Source organism: Meles meles, chromosome 20, assembly GCF_922984935.1.
Source record: "Meles meles chromosome 20, mMelMel3.1 paternal haplotype, whole genome shotgun sequence".
In the NCBI taxonomy this organism is placed as follows: domain Eukaryota; kingdom Metazoa; phylum Chordata; class Mammalia; order Carnivora; family Mustelidae; genus Meles; species Meles meles.
In genome coordinates, this window is record NC_060085.1 from 60,902,520 (window position 1) to 60,926,812 (window position 24,293).

Genomic DNA, 24,293 nt, shown 5'->3' on the forward strand with positions numbered 1-24,293 from the left:
CCTTTGATGGCTGCATAGTGTTCCATATGTATACATCTTCTTTATCCGTTCATTTGTTGATGGACATCTAGGTTCTTTCCATAGTTTGGCTATTGTGGACATTACTGCTACAAGCATTTGGATGAACGTGCCCCTTCAGATCACTACATTTGTATCTTTAGGGTAAATACCCAGTAGTATGATTGCTGGGTTGTAGGGTAGCTCTATTTCAGATTTTTGAGGAACTACCATGTTGTTTTCCAGAGTGGCTGCACCAGCTTGCAGTCCCCAAAACAGTGTAGGACGGTACCGCTTTCTCCACATCCTCGCCAGCATCTGTCATTTCCTGACTTGTTAACTTTAGCCATTCTGACTGGTGTGAAGTGGTATCTCATTTGTGGTTTTGATTTATAATTCCATGATGCTGAGTGATGTGGAGTACTTTTTCATGTGTCTGTTGGCCATTTGGACATCTTTGCAGAAATGTCTGTTTATGCCTTCTACCCATTTCTTGATTGGATTATTTATTTTTTGGGTGTTGAGTTTGAGAAGTTCTTTATAGATTTTGGATACTGGCCCTTTATCTGATATGTCGTTTGCAAATATCTTCTCCCATTCTGTCAGTTGTCTTTTGGTTTTGTTGACTGTTTCCTTTGCTGTGCAAAAAGCTTTTGATCTTGATGAAGTCCAAGTGGTTCATTTCGACCCTTGCTTGCCTTGCCTTTCGTGATGTTTCTAGGAAGAAGTTGCTGTGGTTGAGGTCAAAGAGGTTGCTGCCTGTGTTCTCCTCAAGGATTTTGATGGATTCTGGTCTCACATTGAGGTCTTTCATTCATTTGGAATCTATTTTTGTATGTGGTGTAAAGAAACAGTCCAGATTCATTTTTCTACATGTGGCTGTCCAATTTTCCCAACACCATTTATTGAAGAGACTATCCTTTTTCCATTGGACATTCTTTCCTGCTTTCTCAAAGATTTGTTGACCATAGAGTTGAGGGTCTATTTCTGGGCTCTCTATTCTGTTCCATTGACCTATGTGTCTGTTTTTGCGTCAGTACCATACTGTCTTGATGATGACAGCTTTGTAATAGAGCTTGAAGTCTGGAATTGTGATGCCACGAATTTTGGCTTTCTTTTTCAACATTCCTCTGGCTCTTTGGGGTCTTTTCTGGTTCCATATAAATTTTAGGATTATTTTTCCATTTCATTGAAAAAAAAACTGATGGTATTTTGATAGGGATTGCACTAAATGTGTAGATTGCTTTAAGTAGCATAGACATTTTCACAATATTTGTTCTTCCAATCCAGGAGCATGGAACATTTTTCCATTTCTTTGTGTCTTTCTCAATTTCTTTTATGAATACTTTAGAGTTTTTTGAGTACACATTCTTTGCTTCTTTGGTTAAGTTTATTCCTAGGTATCTTATGGTTTTAGGTGCAATTGTAAATGGGATTGACTCCGTAATTTCTCGTTCTTCTGTCTTATTGTTGGTATATAGAAATGCAACTGATTTCTGTGCATTGATTTTATATCCTGACACTTTATTGAATTCCTGTACAAGTTCTAACAGATTTGGAGTGGAGTCTTTTTTGGGGTTTTCACATAAAGTATTATATCATCTGCAAAGAGTGATGGTTTGACTTCTTCTTCGCCAATTTGGATGCCTTTTATTTCTTTCTGTTGTCTGATTGTTAATGCTAGGACTTCTAGTACTATGTTGAATAGCAGTGGTGATAATGGACATCCCTGTCATATTCCTGACCTTAGCGGAAAAGCTCTCAGTTTTTCTCCATTGACAATGACATTTGCTGTGGGTTTTTCATAGATGGCTTTGATGATATTGAGGTATGTACCCTCTGTCCCTACATTTTGAAGAGTTTGATCAAGAAAGGATGTGTACTTTGTCAAATGCTTTTTCAGCATCTATTGAGAGTATCATATGGTTCTTGTTCCTCCTTTTATTAATGTATTATATCACATTGATTGATTTGAGGACGTTGAACCAAACTTGCAGCCCTGGAATAAATTCCACTTGGTTGTGGTGAATAATCCTTTTAATGTACTGTTGGATCCTATTGGCTAATATTTTGGTGATAATTTTAGCATCTGTGTTCATCAAGGATATTAGTCTGTAATTCTCTTTTTTAATGAGGTCTTTGTCTGGTTTTGGGATCAAGGTAATGCTGGCCTCATAAAATGAGTTTGGAAGTTTTCCTTCCTTTTCTATTTTTTGGAACAGTTTCAGGAGAATAGGAATTAATTCTTCTTTAAATGTTTGGTAGAATTTCCCTGGGAAGCTCTCTGGCCCTGGGCTCTTGTTTGTTGGGAGATTTATGATGACTGCTTCAATCTCCTTACTGGTTATGGGTCTGTTCAGGTTTTCCATTTCTTCCTGGTTCAGTTTTGGTAGTTTATAGGTCTCTAGGAATGCATCCATTTCTTCCAGATTGTCAAATTTGCTGATGTATAGTTGCTCATAATATGTTCTTCTACTTGTTTGTATTTCTTTGGTGTTGGTTGTGATCTCTCCTCTTTCATTCATGATTTTATTAATTGGGGTTCTTTCTATTTTCTTTTTGATAAGTCTGGCCAGGGGTTTATCAATCTTATTAATTCTTTCAAAGAACCAGCTCTTAGTTTCGTTGATTTGTTCTACTGGTTTTTGTTTTTGTTTGTTGTTGGTTTTTTTTTTGTTTGTTTGTTTGTTTGTTTCTGTTTCATTGATTTCTGTTCTGATCTTTATGATTTCTCTTCTGCTTGGTTTAGGCTTTCTTTGCTTTTCTTTCTCCAGCTCCTTTAGATGTAGGGTAAGGTTGTGTACTTGAGACCTTTCTTATTTCTTGAAAAAGGCTTGTATTGCTATATATTTTCCTCTCAGGACTTCCTTTGCTGTGTCCCACAGATTTTGAAGAGTTGTGTTTTCCTTATCATTTGTTTCCATGAATTTTTTCAATTCTTCTTTGATTTCCTGGTTGACCCATTCATTCTTTAGTAGGATGCTCTTTAGCCTCCATATATTTGGGTTCTTTCCAGCTTTCCTCTTGTGATTGAGTTCTATCTTCAGAGCATTGTGGTCTGAAAATATGCGGGGAATGATCCCAGTCTTTCAGTGCTGGTTGAGACCTGATTTGTGACCCAGGATGTGATCTATTCTGGAGACTGTTCCATGTGCACGTGGGAAGAATGTGTTTTCTGTTGCTTTGGGATGGAATGTTCTGAATATATCTGTGATGCCCATCTGGTCCAGTGTGTCATTTAAGGCCTTTATTTCCTTGTTGATCCTTTGCTTGGATGATCTGTCCATTTCAGGAAGTTAAAATCCCCTAATATTATTGTATTTTTGTTGATATGTTTCTTTGATTTTGTTATTAATTGGTTGATATAGTTGGCTGCTCCCATGTTAGGGGCATAGATATTTAAAATTGTTCAATCTTCCTGTTGGACAGACCCTTTGAGTATGATATAGTGCTTTCTTCATCTCCTATTACAGTCTTTGGCTTAAAATCTAATTTATCTCATATAAGGATTGTCACCCCAGCTTTCTTTTGATGTCCATTAGCATGGTAAATTGTTTCCTACTCCCTCACTTTAATCTGGAGGTGTCTTTGGGTCTAAAATGAGTTTCTTGTAGACAGCATATTGATGCGTTATTTTTTTAAATGCATTCTGATACCCTGTGTCTTTTGCTTGGGGCATTTACCCATATACATTCAGGGTAACTATTGAAAGATAGGAATTTAGTGCCATTGTATTGCCTGTAAGGTGACTATTACTGTATATTGTCTCTGTTCCTTTCTAATCTACTACTTTTAGGGTCTCTCTCTGCTTAGAGGATCCCTTTCAATATTTCCTGTAGAGCTGGTTTGGTGTTTGCAAATTCTTTCAGTTTTTGTTTGTCCTGGAAGATTTTAATCTCTCTTTCTATTTTCAATGATAGCCTAGCTGGATAGAGTATTCTTGGCTGCATCTTTTTCTCATTTAGTACTCTGAATATATCATGCCAGTTCTTTCTGGCCTGCCAGGTCTCTGTGGATAAGTCCGCTGCCAATCTAATATTTTTACCATTGTATGTTACAGACTTCTTTTCCTGGGCTGCTTTAAAGATTTTCTCTTTGTCCAATGACTTTTAAGTTTTACTATTAAATGACAGCATGGGGATCTATTTTTATTGATTTTCATTGGGATTCTCTTTGCCTCCCAGATTTTGATGCTTGGTCCCTTTTGCCATATTAGGGAAATTCTCTCCAATAATTCACTCCAATGTGCCTTCTATCCCCCTCTCTCTTTCTTCTTCATCTGGAATCCCAATTATTTTAATATTGTTTTGTCTTATGGTATCACTTTTCTCTCTGATTCTCCTCTCGTGGTCCAGTAGTTGTTTGTCTCTCTTTTGCTCTGTATTTTCTGTCATTTGGTCTTCTATATCACTAATTCTCTCTTCTGCCTCATTTATCTTAGCAGTAAGAGCCTCCATTTTTTATTTTACCTCATTAATAGCCTTTTCAATTTCAGCTTGGTTAGATTTTAGTTCTTTTATTTCTCCAGAAAGGGCTTTTATTTCCCCAAACAGGGTTTCTCTAATATCTTCCATGCCTTTTTCAAGCTCAGCTAGCACCTCGAGAATCATCATTCTGAACTCTAGATCTGACATATTATCAATGCCCGTATTGATTAGGTCCCTAATGTGGTGAATTTTTCTGCCTTCTCATTTGATCCAGATAAGAAAATAGAATGAGAGAATAAAATACTAAAAGGGTGTCAAAGACCCCAGAAAATCAGAATCAGAAATCAAATCAGAAGAAACCCCAAATCAGGGGGAGAAGAAAGAGGGTAAAAAGAAACTAAAAATTTTTTAATTAAAAAAAAAAAAAAAAAATATATATATATATATATATATATATATATATGTCTGGTGAATAGATTAGAGCCACCCACTTGATTTGGGGTGTATTTTGGTCTCTTAGAAGAAACTACCTCCCAAAATTTTAAAGAAGGAGAAACTTATATATATGTAAAAATAAGGGTAAACATGATGGATCAGAGACAAAATGTTGGAGAAGTAGGAAATGCCATTTCAACCAGGTCCCCTAAAGGAGCTGATTATCTACCAACGAACTCTGATCACACATGAAATTAACCTGAGATTAGAATTATATATTGCTGGATACTGCCGAGGGGGAGTCAAGATGGCGGGGAAGTAGGAGGAGGCGCCGTTTCAACCTGTACCCTAAAGTGAGCTGATAACCTACCAAAGAACTCTGATCACCCATGAAATAAGCCTGAGAGCAGAATTATACATGTCTGGATCTCTACAGGAGCAGAAGATGCCAGTGGGCAGGTAAAGCAGAGTGGGAATGTCGGACTGATATCGGAAGATAAACAAAAAGGGAGGAAGCCACCAGAGGCGACCCATTGGAAAGTAATACCCTAATATGAGAGTGCCCTGCATCTGGGGACCAGCATTAGCTTGGAGTCTGGTTGAAACCACTCAAAAAAAAAAAAAAAAAAAAAAGAGCAAAGGGTCACGGTGGGGGGGGGGGGAAATTGTGGGAATTGGGGCGATTAGGAACAGGGGCTTAAGTCCCCGGACCCAGGACCTCCCCTGGCGCTGAGCCAGAGAGAGTGCGGTGGAGAAACCAGGTCTTGGTCCCTGAGCCGCCAGTGTGCCTGAAAACACGTGGGGTCCGGCTCCCGTGAGTGGCTGGGAGCCTCGCCAGACAGCATTCCTGAAATGCGCACGTCCCACACCCTCCCCTGGGAGAGGTGTTCACAGGCGCTAGCCGGGAGCTCTGGCACCCGGAAAAACCAGGCATTCCCTGCCTGGGCCAGCGGGAAAATCTCAGTGTGTGATCGCTGCTTGGAACCTCTCTGGTGGTCTGGAGCAGCCCAGACAGCCGCTGCTGCCATGATTTTGGGTACAAGGAGGAGATCCTGCATCCCCAGGGACCGTGACTCAGATCCTACTCTGCCAGCAGCTCTGCAGAGAATTTCTGAGGCTTCTCTCTGAGAGGGAGGTCTGGGTCTGGGTGGACATCTACGTTCTTTCCATAGTTTGGATACTGTGGACATTGCTGCTACAAACATTTGGGTGCATGTGCCCCTTTGGATCACTACATTTGTATCTTTAGGGTAAATACCCAGTAGTGCAATTGCTGGGTCATAGGGTAGCTCTATTTCAGATTTTTGAGGAACCTCCATGCTGTTTTCCAGAGTGGCTGCACCCGCTTGCAATCCCAAAAACAGTGTAGGAGGGCTCCCCTTTCACCGCATCCTCTCCAGCATCTGTCATTTCCTGACTTGTTAATTTTAGCCATTCTGACTGGTGTGAGGTGATATCTCATTGTGGTTTTGATTTGTATTTCCCTGATGCCGAGTGACGTGGAGCACTTTTTCATGTGTCTGTTGGCCATCTGGATGTCTTCTTTGCAGAAATGTCTGTTCATGTCCTCTGCCCATTTCTTGATTGGATTGTTTGTTCTTTGGGTGTTGAGTTTGCTAAGTTCCTTATAGATTTTGGATACTAGCCCTTTATCTGATATGTCGTTTGCAAATATCTTCTCCCATTCTGTCAGTTGTCTTTTGGTTTTGTTAACTGTTTCCTTTGCTGTGCAAAAGCTTTTGATCTTGATGAAATCCCAATAGTTCATTTTTGCCCTTGCTTCCCTTGCCTTTGCCGTTGTTCCTAGGAAGATGTTGCTACGGCTGAGGTCGAAGAGGTTGCTGCCTGCATTCTCCTCAAGGATTTTGATGGATTCCTTTCTCACATTGAGGTCCTTCATCCATTTGGAGTCTATTTTCGTGTGTGGTGTAAGGAAGTGGTCCAATTTCATTTTTCTGCATGTGGCTGTCCAATATTCCTAGCACCATTTATTGAGGAGGCTGACTTTTTTCCATTGGACATTCTTTCCTGCTTTGTTGAAGATTAGTTGACCATAGAGTTGAGGGTCGATTTCTGGGCTCTCTATTCTGTTCCACTGATCTATGTGTCTGTTTTTGTGCCAGTACCATGCTGTCTTGATGATGACAGCTTTGTAATAGAGCTTGAAGTCCAGAATTGTGATGCCACCAACTTTGCCTTTCTTTTTCAATATTCCTTTGGCTATTCGAGGTCTTTTCTGGTTCCATATAAATTTGAGGATTATTTGTTCCATTTCTTTGAAAAAAATGGACGGTATTTTGATAGGGATTGCATTAAATGTGTAGATTGCTTTAGGTAGCATGGACATTTTCACAATATTTATTCTTCCAATCCAGGAGCATGGAACATTTTTCCATTTTTTTGTGTCTTCCTCAATTTCTTTCATGAGTACTTTATAATTTTCTGTGTATAGATTCTTAGTCTCTTTGGTTAGGTTTATTCCTAGGTATCTTATAGTTTTGGGTACAATTGTAAATGGGATTGACTCCTTAATTTCTCTTTCTTCAGTCTTGTTGTTGGTGTACAGAAATGCAACTGATTTCTGTGCATTGATTTTATATCCTGACACTTTACTGAATTCCTGTACAAGTTCTAGCAGTTTTGGAGTGGAGTCTTTTGGGTTTTCCACAGTATCATATCATCTGCGAAGAGTGATAGTTTGACTTCTTCTTTACCGATTTGGATGCCTTTAATTTCTTTTTGTTGTCTGATTGCTGAGGCTAGGACTTCTAGTACTATGTTGAATAGCAGTGATGATAATGGACATCCCTGCCGTGTTCCTGACCTTAACGGAAAAGCTTTCAGTTTTTCTCCATTGAGAATGATATTTGCGGTGGGTTTTTCATAGATGGCTTTGATAATATTGAGGTATGTGCCCTCTATCCCCACACTTTGAAGAGTTTTGATCAGGAAGGGATGCTGTACTTTGTCAAATGCTTTTTCAGCATCTATTGAGAGTATCATATGGTTCTTGTTCTTTCTTTTATTAATATGTTCTATCACATTGATTGATTTGCGGATGTTGAACCAACCCTGCAGCCCTGGAATAAATCCCACTTGATCGTGGTGAATAATCCTTTTAATGTACTGTTGAATCCTATTGGCTAGTATTTTGGCGAGAATTTTTGCGTCTGTGTTCATCAAAGATATTGGTCTGTAGTTCTCTTTTTTGGTGGGATCCTTGTCTGGTTTTGGGATCAAGGTGATGCTGGCCTCATAAAATGAGTTTGGAAGTTTTCCTTCCATTTCTAGTTTTTGGAACAGTTTCAGGAGAATAGGAATTAGTTCTTCTTTAAATGTTTGGTAGAATTCCCCTGGGAAGCCGTCTGGCCCTGGGCTTTTGTTTGTTTGGAGATTTTTGATGACTGTTTCAATCTCCTTACTGGTTATGGGCCTGTTCAGGTTTTCTATTTCTTCCTGGTTCAGTTGTGGTAGTTTATATGTCTCTAGGAATGCATCCATTTCTTCCAGATTGTCCAATTTGTTGGCGTAGAGTTGCTCATAGGATGTTCTTATAATTGTCTGTATTTCTTTGGTGTTAGTTGTGATCTCTCCTCTTTCATTCATGATTTTATTTATTTGGGTCCTTTCTCTTTTCTTTTTGATGAGTCTGGCCAGGGGTTTATCAATCTTATTGATTCTTTCAAAGAACCAGCTCCTAGTTTCATTGATTTTTTCTATTGTTTTTTTTTTGTTTCAATTTCATTGATTTCTGCTCTGATCTTTATGATTTCTCTTCTCCTGCTGGGTTTAGGGTTTCTTTCTTGTTCTTTCTCCAGCTCCTTTACGTGTAGGGTTAGGTTGTGTACTTGAGACCTTTCTTGTTTCTTGAGAAAGGCTTGTACCGCTATATATTTTCCTCTCAGGACTGCCTTTGCTGTGTCCCACAGATTTTGAACTGTTGTGTTTTCAGTATCATTTGTTTCCATGAATTTTTTCAATTCTTTAATTTCCCGGTTAATCCATTCATTCTTTAGAAGGATGCTGTTTAGTCTCCATGTATTTGGGTTCTTTCCAGCTTTCCTCTTGTGATTGAGTTCTAGCTTCAGAGCATTGTGGTCTGAAAATATGCAGGGAATGATCCTAATCTTTTGATACCGGTTGAGACCTGATTTGTAACCCAGGATGTGATCTATTCTGGAGAAGGTTCCATGTGCACTAGAGAAGAATGTGTATTCTGTTGCTTTGGGATGAAATGTTCTGAATATATCTGTGATGTCCATCTGGTCCAGTGTGTCATTTAAGGCCTTTATTTCCTTCTTGATCTTTTGCTTGGATGATCTGTCCATTTCAGTGAGGGGAGTGTTCAAGTCCCCTACTATTATTGTATTATTATTGATGTGTTTCTTTGATTTTGTTATTAATTGGTTGATATAGTTGGCTGCTCCCACGTTAGGGGCATAGATATTTAAAATGGTTAGATCTTCTTGTTGGACAGACCCTTTGAGTAGGATATAGTGTCCTTCCTCATCTCTTATTATAGTCTTTGGCTTGAAATCTAATTGATCTGATATAAGGATTGCCACCCCAGCTTTCTTCTGATGCCCATTAGCATGGTAAATTGTTTTCCACCCCCTCACTTTCAATCTGGAGGTGTCTTCGCGTCTAAAATGAGTTTCTTGTAGGCAACATATAGATGGGTTTTGTTTTTTTATCCATTCTGATACCCTGTGTCTTTTGATTGGGGCATTTAGCCCATTAACATTCAGGGTAACTATTGAGAGATATGAATTTAGTGCCATTATTAGCCTGTAAGGTGACTGTTACTGTATATTGTCTCTGTACCTTTCTGATCTACTATTTTTAGGCTCTCTCTTTGCTTAGAGGACCCCTTTCAATATTTCCTGTAGAGCTGGTTTGGTGTTTGCAAATTCTTTCAGTTTTTGTTTGTCCTGGAAGCTTTTGATCTCTCCTTCTATTTTCAATGATAGCCTAGCTGGATAGAGTATTCTTGGCTGCATGTTTTTCTCGTTGAGTGCTCTGAATATATCATGCCAGCTCTTTCTGGCCTGCCAGGTCTCTGTGGATAAGTCTGCCGCCAATCTAATATTTTTACCATTGTATGTTACAGACTTCTTTTCTCGGGCTGCTTTCAGGATTTTCTCTTTGTCACTAAGACTTGTAAATTTTACTATTAGGTGACGGGGTGTGGACCTATTCTTGTTGACTTTGAGGGGGGTTCTCTGCATCTCCTGGATTTTGATGCTTGTTCCCTTTGCCATATTAGGGAAATTCTCTCCAATGATTCTCTCCAATAGACCTTCTGCTCCCCTCTCTGTTTCTTCTTCTTCTGGAATCCCAATTATTCTAATGTTGTTTCGTCTTATGTTGTCACTTATCTCTCGAGTTCTCCCCTTATGGTCCAGTAGCTGTTTGTCCCTCTTTTGCTCGGCTTCCTTATTCTCTGTCATTTGTTCTTCTATATCACTAATTCTTTCTTCTGCCTCATTTATCCTAGCAGTGAGAGCCTCCATTTTTTATTGCACCTCATTAATAGCTTTTTTGATTTCAACTTGGTTAGATTTTAGTTCTTTAATTTCTCCAGAAAGGGCTTTTATATCTCCAGAGAGGGTTTCTCTAATATCTTCCATGCCTTTTTCGAGCCCGGCTAGGATGTTCAGAATCGTCATTCTGAACTCTTGATCTGACATATTACCAATGTCTGTGTTGATTAGGTCCCTAGCCTTCGGTACTGTCTCTTGTTCTTTTGTTTGTGGTGATTTTTTCCGCCTTGTCATTTTGTCCAGATAAGAGGATATGAAGGAACAAATAAACTACTAAAAGTGTGGCAAACACCCCAGAAAAATGCGCTGTAACCAAATCAGAAGAGACCCCTAATTGTGAGGGGGAGAAAGGGGATAAAAACAGGTTCTGAAAAAAAAAAGAAAAAAAAAAGGAAAAAAATTTTTAAAATAAAACAAAAAAATATAAAAAAGAAAGAAAAAATATATATATATTTAGATGAACTAGTCAAAAAACGTTAAAAAAGAAAAGGGTAAAAGTTTTAAAAAATTTAGCCGAAGAAGAAAAAAGAAAAAAGAAAAAAAATTGAAAAAAAAAAAATTGAAGTAGCCACAAGACTAAAGAATCATGGGGAGAAAGCCATGAGTTCCATGCTTTGCTTTCTCCTCCTCTGGAATTGCTCTGCTGCCTTAGGAATTGAACCTGCTTTCTCCTTGATAGATGAACTTCGTCCTGGCTGGATATTTTGTTGATCTTCTGGGGGAGGGGCCTGTTGTAGTGACTCTCAAGTGTCTCTGCCCGAGGCGGGATTGCACCGCCCTTACCGGCGGCCGGACTAAGTAATCGGCTCGGGTTCGCTTTTGGGAGCTTCTGTTCCCTGAACGCTTTCCGTAGAGTTCCAGAGGACGGGAATGAAAATGGCGGCCTCCCAGTCTCCGGCCCGGAGGAGCCGAGAGCCTGGGGCCCCACTCCTCAGTGCGCCCCCCGAGGACAGCACCCAATCACTCCCGTATCCCCAGCCTCTAGCCGCGCTCCCAGCTCAACCAGCCCGCGACCAGTTCAAGGTAACCCTGGGCTGAGAGTTCAGTCCTCGGCTCTGTCTCTGTAGCCGGCTTCTCCATTCTAACACCTGCGAGCTCTGCGACACTCCAACACCCCCGATCCTTCTATGACCCTGCGGGATCTGGGGCCACAAGATTAGAGCAGAGATCAATGAGGTAGACACCAGAGATAGAGTAGAACGTATCAATGCAACAAGAAGCTGGTTTTTTGAAAGAATCAATGGGATCGATAAAGCATTGGCCACACTAATCCAAAAGAAAAAGAGAAAGCCCAAATTAATAAAATTATGAATGAAAAGGGAGAGATCACAACTAACACCAAGGAAGTAGAAACAATCATCAGAAATTATTACCAACAGTTATATGCCAATAAGCTAAGCAACCTAGATGAAATGGACGCATTCCTGGAAAACTATTAACTCCCAAAACTGAACCAGGAAGAAATTGACAACCTGAATAGACCGATATCCAGCAACGAGATTGAAGCAGTGATCAAAAACCTCCCAAAAAACAAGAGCCCAAGACCTGTCAGATTCCCTGTTGAATTCTACCAAACTTTCAAAGAAGAAATAAAATGAGTTCTCCTGAAGCTGTTTCAAAATATTTTTTTTTAAAGATTTTATTTATTTATTTGACAGAGAGAGATCACAAGTAGCAGAGAGGCAGGCAGAGAGAGAGAGAGGGAAGCAGGCTCCCTGCTGAGCAGAGAGCCCGATGCGGGACTCGATCCCAGAAACCTGAGATCATGACCTGAGCCGAAGGCAGCGGCTCAACCCACTGAGCCACCCAGGCGCCCAGCTGTTTCAAAATATTGAAGCAGAAGGCAAACTTCCAGACTCTTTTTATGAAGCCAGCATTACCCTGATCCCCAAACCAGGCAAAGACCCTACCAAAAAGGAGAATTTTAGACCAATATCACTGATGAATATGGATGCTACGATTCTCAACAAGATCCTAGCAAACAGGATCCAGCAGCACATTAAAAAGATTATCCACCATGACCAGGTGGGATTCATCCCTGGGATACAAGAATGGTTCAACATTCGCAAATCAATCAATGTGATAGAACAAATCAATAAGAGAAGAAGAAGAACCACATGGTCCTCTCAATTGATGCAGAAAAAGCATTTGACAAAATACAGCATCCGTTCCTGATTAAATTGCTTCAAAGTATTGGGATAGAGGGAACATTCCTGAACGTCATAAAATCTATCTATGAAAGACCCACAGCAAATATCATCCTCAATGGGAAAAAGCTTGCAGCCTTCCCGTTGAGATCAGGAACACGACAAGGATGCCCACTCTCACCACTCTTGTTCAACATAGTATTAGAAGTCCTAGGAAGAGCAATCAGACAACAAAGAGAAAAGGTATCCAAATTGGCAACGGAGAAATCAAACTCTCTCTCTTCACAGATGATGTGATTCTTTATATGGAAAACCCCAAAGACTCCACCCCCAAACTTCTAGAACTCATACAGCAATTCAGTAACGTGGCAGGATACAAAGTCAATGTACAGAAGTCAGTGGCTTTCTTATACACTAACAATGAAAATACAGAAAGGGAAATTAGAGAATCGATTCCATTTACTATAGCACCAAGAACCATAAGATACCTGGGAATCAACCTAACCAAAGAGGTAAAGGACTTATACTCGAGGAACTACAGAACATTCATGAAAGAAATTGAAGAAGACACAAAAAGATGGAAGACCATTCCATGCTCTTGGATTGGAAGAATAAACATTGTTAAAATGTCTATACTGCCTAGAGCAATCTATACTTTTAATGCCATTCTGATCAAAATTCCACTGGTATTTTTCAAAGAGCTGGAGCAAATAATCCTAAAATTTGTATCAGTAGAGACCCCGAGATTGCTAAGGAAATGTTGAAAAACAAAAACAAAACTGGGAGCAACACGTTACCTGATTTCAAGCTTTACTACAAAGCTATGATCACCAAGACAGTGTGGTACTGGCATAAAAACAGACACATAGACTAGTGGAACAGAGTAGAGAGCCCAGATATGGACCTTCAACTCTATGGTCAAATAATCTTCGACAAAACAGGAAAAAATGCACAGTGGAGAAAAGACAGTCTCTTCAATAAATGGTGCTGGGAAAACTGGACAGCTATATGTAGAAGAATGAAACTCAACCATTTTCTTACACCACACACAAAGATAAACTGGAAATGGATAAAAGACCTCAACGTGAGACAGGAATCCATCAGAATCCTAGAGGAGAACATAGGCAGTAACCTCTTCGATATCAGTCACAGCAACTTCTTTCAAGATATGTCTCCAAAGGCCAAGGAAACAAAAGCGAAAATGAACTTTTGGGACTTCATCAAGATCAAAAGCTTCTGCACAGCAAAGGAAACAATCAACAAAACAAAGAGGCAACCCACGGAATGGGAGAAGATATTTGCAAATGACAGTACAGACAAAAGGTTGATATCCAGGATCTATAAAGAACTCCCCAAACTAAACAGACACAAAAGAGATAATCATATCAAAAAAATGTGCAGAACTTATGAACAGACACTTCTCCAATGAAGACATACATATGGCTATCGGACATGTGAAAAAATGTTCATCATCACTAGCCATCAGGGAAATTCAAATTAAAACCACATTGAGATATCACCTGACACCAGTTAGAATGGCCAAAATTAGCAAGACAGGAAACAACGTGTGTTGGAGAGGATGTGGAGAAAGGGGAACCCTCTTACACTGTTGGTGAGAATGCAAATTAGTGCAGCCACTTTGGAGAACAATGTGGAGATTCCTCAAGAAATTAAGAAGAGAGCTTCCCCATGACCCTGCAATTGCACTGCTGGGTATTTACCCCAAAGATACAGATGTAGTGAAAAGAAGGGCCATCTGTACCCCAGTGTTTATTGCAGAAATGGCTACGGTCGCCAAACTGTGGAAAGAACCAAGATGCCCTTCAACGGATGAATAGATAAGGAAGATGTGGTACATATACACAATGGAGTATTATGCCTCCATCAGAAAGGATAAATACCCAACTTTTGTAGCAACATGGACGGGACTGGAAGAGATTATGCTGAGCGAAATAAGTCAAGCAGAGAGAGTCAAGTATCATAGGGTCTCACTTACTTGTGGAGCATAACAAATAATATGGAGGACATGGGAGATGGAGAGGGGAGGGAGTTGAGGCGAATTGGAAGTGGAGATGAACCATGAGAGACAATGGACTCTGAAAAACAACCAGAGGGTTTTGAAGGGGCCGGGGGTAGGGGGTGGTGGTGGGAGGTTGAGGAACCAGGTGGTAGGTAATAGGGAGGGCTCGTACTGCATGGAGCACTGGGTGTGATGCCAAAACAATGAACACTGTTATGCTGTAAATAAACCAAAAAAAAAAAAAGTCTATACTGCCTAGAGCAATCTATACCTTTAATGCCATTCCGATCAAAATTCCACTGGTATTTTTCAAAGAGCTGGAGCAAATAATCCTAAAATTTGTATAGAATCAGAAGAGACCCGGAATTGCTAAGGAAATGTTGAAAAAGAAAAACAAAATTGGGGCATCACGTTACATGATTCCAAGCTTTACTACAAAGCTGTGATCACCAAGACAGTGTGGTACTGGCATAAAAACAGACACATAGACTAGTGGAACAGAGTAGAGAGCCCAGATATGGACCCTCAACTCTATGGTCAAATCATCTTCGACAAAACAAAAAAAATATATACAATGGAAAAAAGTCTCTTCAATAAATGATGCTGGGAAAATTGGACAGCTATATGTAGAATAATGAAACTCGACCATTCTCTTACACCGTACACAAAGATAAACTCGAAATGGATAAAAGAACTCAGTGTGAGACAGGAATCTATCAGAATCCTAGAGGAGAACATAGGCAGTAACCTCTTCGATATCTTCCACAGCAACTTCTTTCAAGATATGTCTCCAAGGGCAAAGGAAACAAAAGGGAAATAAACTTTTGGGACTCCATCAAAATCAAAACCTTGTTCACAGCAAAGGAAACAGTGAACAAAACACAGAGGCAACCCATGGAATGGAAGAAGGTATTCGCAAATGACAATACAGACAAAGGGCTGACATGCAGGATCTATAAAGAACTTCTCAAAGTCAGCACCCTAAAAACCAGAGAATCATGTCAAAAAATGGGCAGAAGACATGAACAGACACTTCTCCAATGAAGACATACATATGGCTAACAGACAGATGAAAATGTTCATTATTACTGGCCATCAGGGAGATCAAATCAAAACCACACTGAGATACCACCTTATGCCAGTTAGAATGGCCAAAATGAACAAGACAGTAAACAAAGTGTGTTGGAGAGGATGTGGAGAAATGGGAACCATCTTACACTATTGGTTCAAAGTTGGTGCAGCCACTTTGGAGAACAGTGTGGAGATTCTTTAAGAAATGAAAAATAGAGCTTCCCTATGACCCTGCAATTGCATTACTGGATATTTATCCCAAAGATACAGATGTAGTGAAAAGAAGGGCCATCTGTACCCCAATGTTCATGGAGCAATGGCCACAGTCACCAAACTGTGGAAAGAACCAAGATGCTCTTCAGTGGATGAATGGATGAATGGAAAGAAGATGTGGTCCATATACACTATGGGGTATTATGCCTCCATCAGAAAGGATGAATACCCAACTTTTGTATCAAGATGTATGGGACTGGAAGAGATTATGTTGAGTGAAGTAAGTCAAGCAGAGAGAGTCAATTACCATATGGTTTCACTTATTTATATAAGGAATAACGGAGGACATGGGGAGCTGGAGAGGAGAAGGGAGTTGGGGGAAATTGGAGGGGGTGATGAACCATGAGAGACTGTGGAATCTGAAAAATAATCTGAGGGTTTTTGCAGGGTGGGGTGTACGAGGTTGTGTAAGCTTGGTGGTGGGTATTATAGAGGGCACATATTGCATGGAGCACTGGGTATGGTGCAAAAACAATGAATTCTGTAACACTGAAATGAAATTTTAAAAATAAATATAAGTTTTAAAAGTAAAGAAATATTTTTGGATATATGGGTGAAATAAAATGTTAAAATTAAAAGGGTTTAATCAATGAAGGGATGGAATATGACTGTAAAGATGAAAATTATAAAAAATTCTAAAAAAGGAATTGATAAGTTGGTTGGAGAAAGAAAGGAAAGGAAAGTGGAGAGAAGTTGATCAGGCTGGATTCTAGAACCTAGCCCTGTGCTAGATTTATGTTATATTTTGAGCTATTAGAAGAAGTAGTATCCCAACATTTTTTAGGTTAAAAACTATGTATACAGAAATTAAAGTTAGATACAATGAAGGATAAAATATGACTATGATAATGAAGTTTTAAGATATTTTTAGAAAGGTATCATTAAGGTAAACTAGTTAAAAAGCCTTAAAGGAGGAAAGAGGAAAAATTTTAAAAATTAGAATAAGAAATGTATAAATTTAAAATGTTTAATTAACTTTTCAAGACTAAGGAATCCTGGGGAGAAAGCCACGAATTCCATGTTTTGCTTTCCCCTCCTCTGGAATTCTGCTGTGCTCATTGATCAATGAGCTTGGTCTTGACTGGATGTTCTTGCTGATCTTCTGTGGGAGAGTCCTGTTGTAGTGATTCTCAAATGTCTTTGCCTCAGGTGGAATTGCACGGCCCTTCAGGGGCCAGGCTAAGTAATCTGCTTGGGTTTGTTCTCAGGAGCTTTTGTTCCTTGAATGCTTTCCATCGAGCTCTGGAGGACAGGAATGAAAATGGTGGCCTCCCAATCTCTGGCCCAGGGAGCTGAAAGCTCGGGTTCGCACTCCTCAGTGCACCCTCAGAGAAAAGCAGTCAATCCCTCCTGTCTCCCTGGTCCCCAGCTGAGCTTCATGCTCACCTGGCCTGTGACCAAGCATTTCTGTCTTTTGCGTCTGCCCCATTTGGAGTCTTCAAACCCAGCAGATTCCTGCCGTGCTGCTCTTCCAGCAGAGGAATCTGGGTCTCCCTGGATCTGCCACTTGTGGTATCCCTGCTCAAAAAGCAGTGGTCTGACTGTGCCGCAGATCACAGTTTAAGGTAACCCCAAGCTGAGAGCGCACTTGTTGGCTCTGTCTCTGTAGTTGGCTTCCCCGCTCTGATACCTGCAAGCTCTGCTACACTCAGACACCTCTGGTCTTTCTGTGACCCCATGGTACCTGAGACCACACTGTCCCTGTGAGGGCTCCACCCCCACTTAGCCTCTGGAGTGATGTCCCTCGGTGGAGTAAACTTCTAAAAGTTTGGGATTTTGTGCTCCATTGCTCCACCGCTTGCCAGGAGCTGGCCTCTCCCCCAGCGGTCTATCTTCCAATCGGTTTGGATTCACTTCTCCACACATCCTACCTTTCTGTCCCTAGAATTGCTGCTCTTTTTCTCTTCAATCTCCTGTTGGATTTGTAGGTGTTCAGAATGTTTTGATAACTATATAGCTTAACTCCTGCGACCTGATATCATCTCTGTCTGCTACTCCTCTGCCATCTTGACCCAACTTTCTGTATTTTAAGCATTAGAAGTATTGTACTGTACATATAATTCTGTAACTTATACTTTCAAGAGGGACTTAATAAATGGAAATCACTAAGAATAACACATAGTACGCACTCAGTAAATATCAGCTCCAATCATCATTATCATTATTACATTATTCTTTGTTCAGATGTGCAAATTTTTCCTGGGCAAATGCTATATCATAAAGTATATGGATAAATTGTAACCAAATCCCCTCCCTCAAATTCCTGTACCAATTTTACCATGTCTACATTTGAGAGAACCTTTTTCATATATATTTATCAGTGTGTATTTTATGTTATCAACCTTTTAAATTTTAATTTTACCTAGTCTTATGGATAAAAATAGTGTATCCCATCCATGCATTGATTCATTCATTCATTGGATGAGCACAAATGAGGGCTAAGCACCTGCTGAGGGACTCCAGTAGAAACTGTGATGGCACTGACCTTTTAGTAGAGGAAGATCAATGTCAGTTACAAAGACATAAGATACCTACTATTAAATTGGGATTTTATTTTAGGTTTTCCTGATTATTCAGGAAGTTGGTCACATTTTTGTGTGTTTTGTGTGTTTCTTAGCCATTTGTATTTCCTTTTCTGTGTACATTTTTCTATTGAGTTCTTCAAAGTTGCCATTGATTCATAAAATGGTCTTCATTATTTTGATCACTAATGCTTTATTAGTTGTAATTCTGGAGATGTTTTCTCTAGCTCTCTCTTCATCTTTGAATTTCTGGTATCACATAGAACTCATAATTGTATTTATATACAGTTATCTCTATTTTTATTAATTTATTAATAGATTATTATATTATAGATTGTATTATATTATATTGTTATTATATTATATTATTTATAGATTTTACATGTTTTATCTTCAGAGGGAGTCCCTCTCTAATCCAAAATCTGAAACATATTATTCTATATTTTCTTCTATTTCACACTTGAGTTTTTATGTTTAGTAGTGTGTCTATGTGTATGAGTCTGTATGGTATAAAATAGGAATATAATTTTCCCCCAGATAGATACCCACTTTCTTTTTCCTTGTTTATTCAGTATCCACCCATTCCATACTGATTTGAAATGCCACCTTTATCATTATTAAATTTTTATATATTAAATTTTCGTATATTCATGATACTATTCCTGAATACCAGTCTGTCCGGCTGATCTGTTTGTCTGTTTCTCTGCCAGTACCACCATGTTTTAATTACTATAGCCTTAAAACTATGTATTGATAATGAATGTGCCAAAACTCCCTCTTGATCTTTTTTCTCAAACTGTCTAGGCAATTTTTGCACATCTATTCATCTTTGTGAAACTTAAGATGAGTTGTCAAGTGCCATGAAAAAGCTTCCTGGGACTTTGGTTGGAATTATATAGGTTAACTTGGGGAGCATTTTTCATCTGTGTATATGGTACAGTTCTCTGTTTATTCAGCCTTCTTTAATAACACAACATGTTTCTGTTTCTACTAAGACATTTGAATTAGGGCACCTGGTGGCTCACTTGGTTAAGCAACTGCCTTCAGCTCAGGTCATGATCCTGGAATCCTGGGATTGAGTCCCATATTGGGCTACCTGCTCAGTATGGAGACTGCTTCTCCCTCTGACCTCTCCCCTCTCATGCGCTCTCTCTCTCCCATTCTCACACCCTCTCTCAAATAAATAAATATTTTTTTAAAAATGAAAAAATTATTTTAAAAAAAGACATTTGAGTTACAGTTAACCCTTGGACAACACAGGTTTGAACTGTGCATGTCTGCTTCTACGCAGATATGTTTCAATAAATACAGTACTGTAAATGTATAATTCCTTATGATTTTCTTAATTTTCTTTTCTCTAGCTTACTTTATTATAAGAATACAATATGTAGTACACATAACATACAAAATATGTATTCCTTGACTTTATAGGTAACGCTTCTGGTCAACAGTAGGCTATTAGTAGTTAAGTTTTGGGGGAAGTCTCAAGTTACATACAGGTTTTCATCTGCATAGGATTGAAGGGTCAACTGTCTTGAGAACAGGTGCTAGGATTGATACTCAGACCAGGGGAACCTCATGGTACTAACCTGAGTGAGCAGCAGAGATGTGTCCCCACTGAGATGAAATGGGAACCACAGCTTGGATGCGGGAGAATGTAGAGAAAGGGGGCACCAGCATGCAGAGCAAGTGCCAAGGAAGGAAGGCAGGGAGAGAGATGGAAAGTGTGCATAGAGGCTTCCAAGATATAGCTGTGGATCATGAAGTGTTTCCATATTGCAGGGGAGATTGGTTGTCTGTGTAGCTGGAGACCACAGAGCACTTCTGCCTAGAGCTGTGAGAGGAGCCCCAAGCAAGAGACTTCCCTTGGCCAAAGGCTGAGTAGAAGATGATTTCTTGAAGCAAATGACATTGAACTACTTGCAGAACAGGAAAACTAGTTTTTCAAGGAATTGGATTGAAGAAGGTGTTAGTCTGAGTTTTTCCCAGGTTGGAGGGGCCATTGGCAGATTTTTGGGGTAAGGGAAGAGAGGTAGAGGTAAATGGCATAATGACCTCTCATGGTCAGAGAGGAGGCAGAGTGGAAGGCAGGGAGGGAGGAGTGATGGTGGTCAGAGGCATGTTTCCTCACATTTCTGATTTCTGCCCTGACAGGTGCAGGCTACTGTCGTGGGTCTCCTGGCTGCTGTGGCTGCCCTGCTGCTGGGCGCTGTATCTAAGGAGGAGTTAGACTTTGCAAAGGTGGAATTGCTGTGTGCCAGCAGCATCATCACAGCCTTCCTTGCCGCCTTTGCTCTAGGTCAGCTGATCCCCCGACCCCAGTGACCACCCCATCCTGGCTCTCTCCACCCCCATTCCTAAGTGCTCTGCTCTCACCTCTTTGTGTTTCAATTCCTTGAGATATGAAAAATGGAAGCACTAATGATGAAGCCTCACATACCTGCCAGGGGCTGGGGGACAGCCTGTTGGGTTACCGATGCACCTTGAAGGTGGGGAGCATGAGTCCCCTTCCAGGCAGGGTGTGTGTGCCAGAGTGAGCTGCTGACTCCACTTCTCTTCCCTCTGTTTAAAGAACTGGCCTTTGCTCAGTAGACACATTCATCTCTCCATCCATCCATCCATCCCCTCATCACCTCATTCCTTCATCTCTTCATTTACTTACTCATTCAGTCGGTCTTTAAGCATTTCTTGAGAACAGCTTACATTTGGACTTGTGGTGGGCTCTGGAGCCTTCAGTCATGGTGGGGAGCAAGGCTCAGGTTTTAACTTTAATTTCATCTCTGCAGAGAGGTCTTTTTCATATAGTCGTTGCATAGGTTCTGCCCTCCCCCCTTCTCCCCAGCTGCCACCACACTCTTCTCCACCATGCACTTGTTTTCCTTATAGAGCACTTGTGAAAATCTGTAATTAACCACTTTCTTCATTCCTTTTCTGTCTCACCTCCTAGCTAAAATGTCATCTCCTTAGAGAGGGGCCCCAGTTCTCCAATTCTGTTCCTATCCCCACACTGCCTGCCACACACCAGATGCTTCCTACGTGCCTGTAGAAGGCAGGAAGACATGAGCACTGGCAGATATACCCTGTCTTCAGGGAGCTCACGCATGTCAGTAGCAGCTGTTACTGTAGAACGTCACCTGTTCACTCATGACTTGTTACTTACTGGGCATCTGCTGTGCTCCAGGCACTGTTGCGGTGCCGGGATGCTCTGGTGAGTTACTGTACTGTTTTGTGATGTTGGTATTCTGGTGCAGAGTGAGACACCCATCCATGAGCACGTAGAATTTCAGCAAAGTGCCAAGTGTCTCTTTTCTGAGCCCTCTCTGATCAGCTCTCTAGGGCTGCCCCCTGTTTGTAATCATGCTTTCTTTTCATGTCCTGTTTATTTACTTCACATGCTGGTTCACTTGTTTGTGCACTGTCCAGTCCTCCGCCTGACAAGCATTTACTGTGTGAGTACAGAGCCTGATGGTTATTTTCATTACCTAAAATAGGCATATTACCAGCTTCTAAATGTTTGTTGAATGAATGGGCTTTATTCTGGTTCTCTTCTGGACTGCATGTCTGACTATCTCTTGCAAACCATTTGCAATTATAGAAGGAATAAGTGAAAACTATGAATTGGATTTGCATTTACACTTTTGTCTCCCATCTGACTGCTCAGAAAACCCCTTTGAGCTCAGCATTCTGTAAGATGACCTGGCAGGCTATTTGGTGTTTTCCTTCCTTCCTGTGCTAGTGCATATAATCAGGAGGGAAGGTAAGAGTGCAGAAACCCAGGAGCAGATTCACAAACTGTGCTTCCCTGGGTAGGACGTGTGCTCCTGTCCACGCACCTATTCCAGTCTGGCCAAGGGAAGAGCAGGATGAGTATGCCACACCCTCTGGAGAGTTAGAGCCCTGGAGATTCTTGACATGAAGTCTCCTCTGAAAACCACACAATCAAATGATCCAGAAGGCCAGTCCTGTTCTTTGGGGCCATGTAGAGAATGCCACTCCTAGCTCCCCATTTTATAGATGAGGAAACTGAGGCTCAGAGAGGGCGTGGAGCTCAGCAGCATGGACATAGCTGGGTTGTCCAGAGAGGTGTAGAAGTTCAGAAACATTGCTGGTGGCTCATCATATGACCCCTGCATGACTCTGCTGTAGAGCCAGGGGTAATGGTGGTAGATTTCAGTAAGTGCTCTCAAACCGGTGGTGTCTTGTGTGGTCCCTCGGGGATTGCTGCCATACTGCCAGCTATGCAGACTCAGACTCACCTAGAACTGACCTTCCGAAGGAGAAAGTAGCTGTGACCTGGTCATGAAATAGCACAAACTATGGCCAGTTATGGCTATGCTAGTATGGCATGGAGGTGATAAGAAGAATTTTAGTTAGAGTTACAGAATACTGGGTAAAATGTTAAAACACCAATAGCCAAGATACAAAGTGTCTTCTTAAAGATCCACATGCAACGCTGTTGGATTAAGTCCTAGGCGGTGCCTGAAGACTAGAAGATGACCTATGACCGTTGCCTCAGAACACGGGGTCAGGATGGAAAGGAGGCCCTGGGGAGGTCGCCAGTGCGGCACCTGAAACTCCACCCCCAGCCCCACTGGCGGAGGCCGCCTGCTGCCTGCACCCGGTGGTGGCCCTGCTGGGCTCCTGAGATGGGCCTGTTCCCCAGAGATGTGGCCCCGCGGACAGTACTGTAGTGCAGTCTGCACCTGCTTCCCCTTCCCTCCCTCCCCTTCTCCCATGCTGGGTGACCCCACAGCATCCTGTGGCTCTTCGGGCACCCCATCTCCCCAACTCCTAACAAAACCCTCATGTGACCAATTGCACTAAGGCACCTGTCTCCCCAGGGACTCCAATGGACACAAGAGGATGTGCTCTGCCCCTGGGGCTCCATCATTCAGAGTGGTTTTGGAATCATCTTCCCTGAACTGAGGGGCTGTGAGCTTCATGTCTGTAGCTCCAGGAGGTCTGGGAGCCCAGGAGTCATCTCCGTGTTTTCTCCCTCATGGATTTGAGTGCATCAGCAAAGCTTTCAGACTCTGCTCCTTGATGTCGCACTCGCATGTCACAGGGTCCACCTCCCACCCCTTCTCAGGCTCCAGCATAGCAGTGAAACTGAGTGTCAGGGCAGCCTGGCTTCAGGCTAGGTCTGTGTGAATAGAAGTGAGTTACTGAGCAGCCTCCGCCTGTGCTTGTGAGTGTCCCCTGTCTCCTCTCCACAGGAATGCTGATGGTCTGTATAGTGATTGGTGCTCGGAAGCTCGGGCTCAACCCAGACAACATTGCCACGCCTATTGCTGCCAGCCTGGGAGATCTCATCACATTGTCCATTCTGGCTTTTGTCAGCAGCTTCTTCTATAAACACAAAGGTAGGGGGTGCCCCAGGGAGGACGGGCCCACAAGCAAGGCTGGGTCTGACATTCACACCCAGCTTGCACCATTCAGATCAGGCACCCTTCACACAGAAGGGAACCCATGGGGTCAGAAATCCTACGTTTCCAGAGGCAAAGCCTGAGGTCATTTGGCAACTTTGAGGTGTTCTCCAGCAGGTACCTGAAGCTCTCCAAACCACTCAGGTCAACAGATACATTGTCAGTCTCCCCCTTAGGACAGGGGTGCACAAGGAGACCAGGGAGGGCTGGAGGCTAACAGAGCTCCATGGGAAGGCGGTTCACATTGGACACATTCAGACCACCTGGGAAGCGACTCCCAAAGAGGAATGCCACAACTGCAGGCAGTAAAGCAGACACAGCATAGGCTCTCTCTACAGGTGTGAGGCAGGAGAAGCCCCAGGCTCCTCAGAGGGTGGCCCAGTGTCCTGGCCAGCAGCCAAGAGAGGTATTTACATATCCTGTATGACAGGC

At 41.4% G+C, this 24,293-nt stretch overlaps 1 protein-coding gene across 7 annotated transcripts in view; it reads left to right on the forward strand.

Moving 5' to 3' along the window:
- The window catches only part of SLC41A3 (solute carrier family 41 member 3), a 140,782-nt gene that overhangs the window by 86,598 nt on the left and 29,891 nt on the right, over positions 1-24,293 (forward strand). For all 7 annotated transcript variants that reach the window (XM_045992284.1, XM_045992288.1, XM_045992289.1 and 4 more), the window contains 2 exons: positions 20,590-20,734; positions 23,652-23,798. In XM_045992284.1, coding sequence (XP_045848240.1) covers positions 20,590-20,734; positions 23,652-23,798 — 292 coding nt within the window. The remainder of the gene's footprint in view (positions 1-20,589; positions 20,735-23,651; positions 23,799-24,293) is intronic.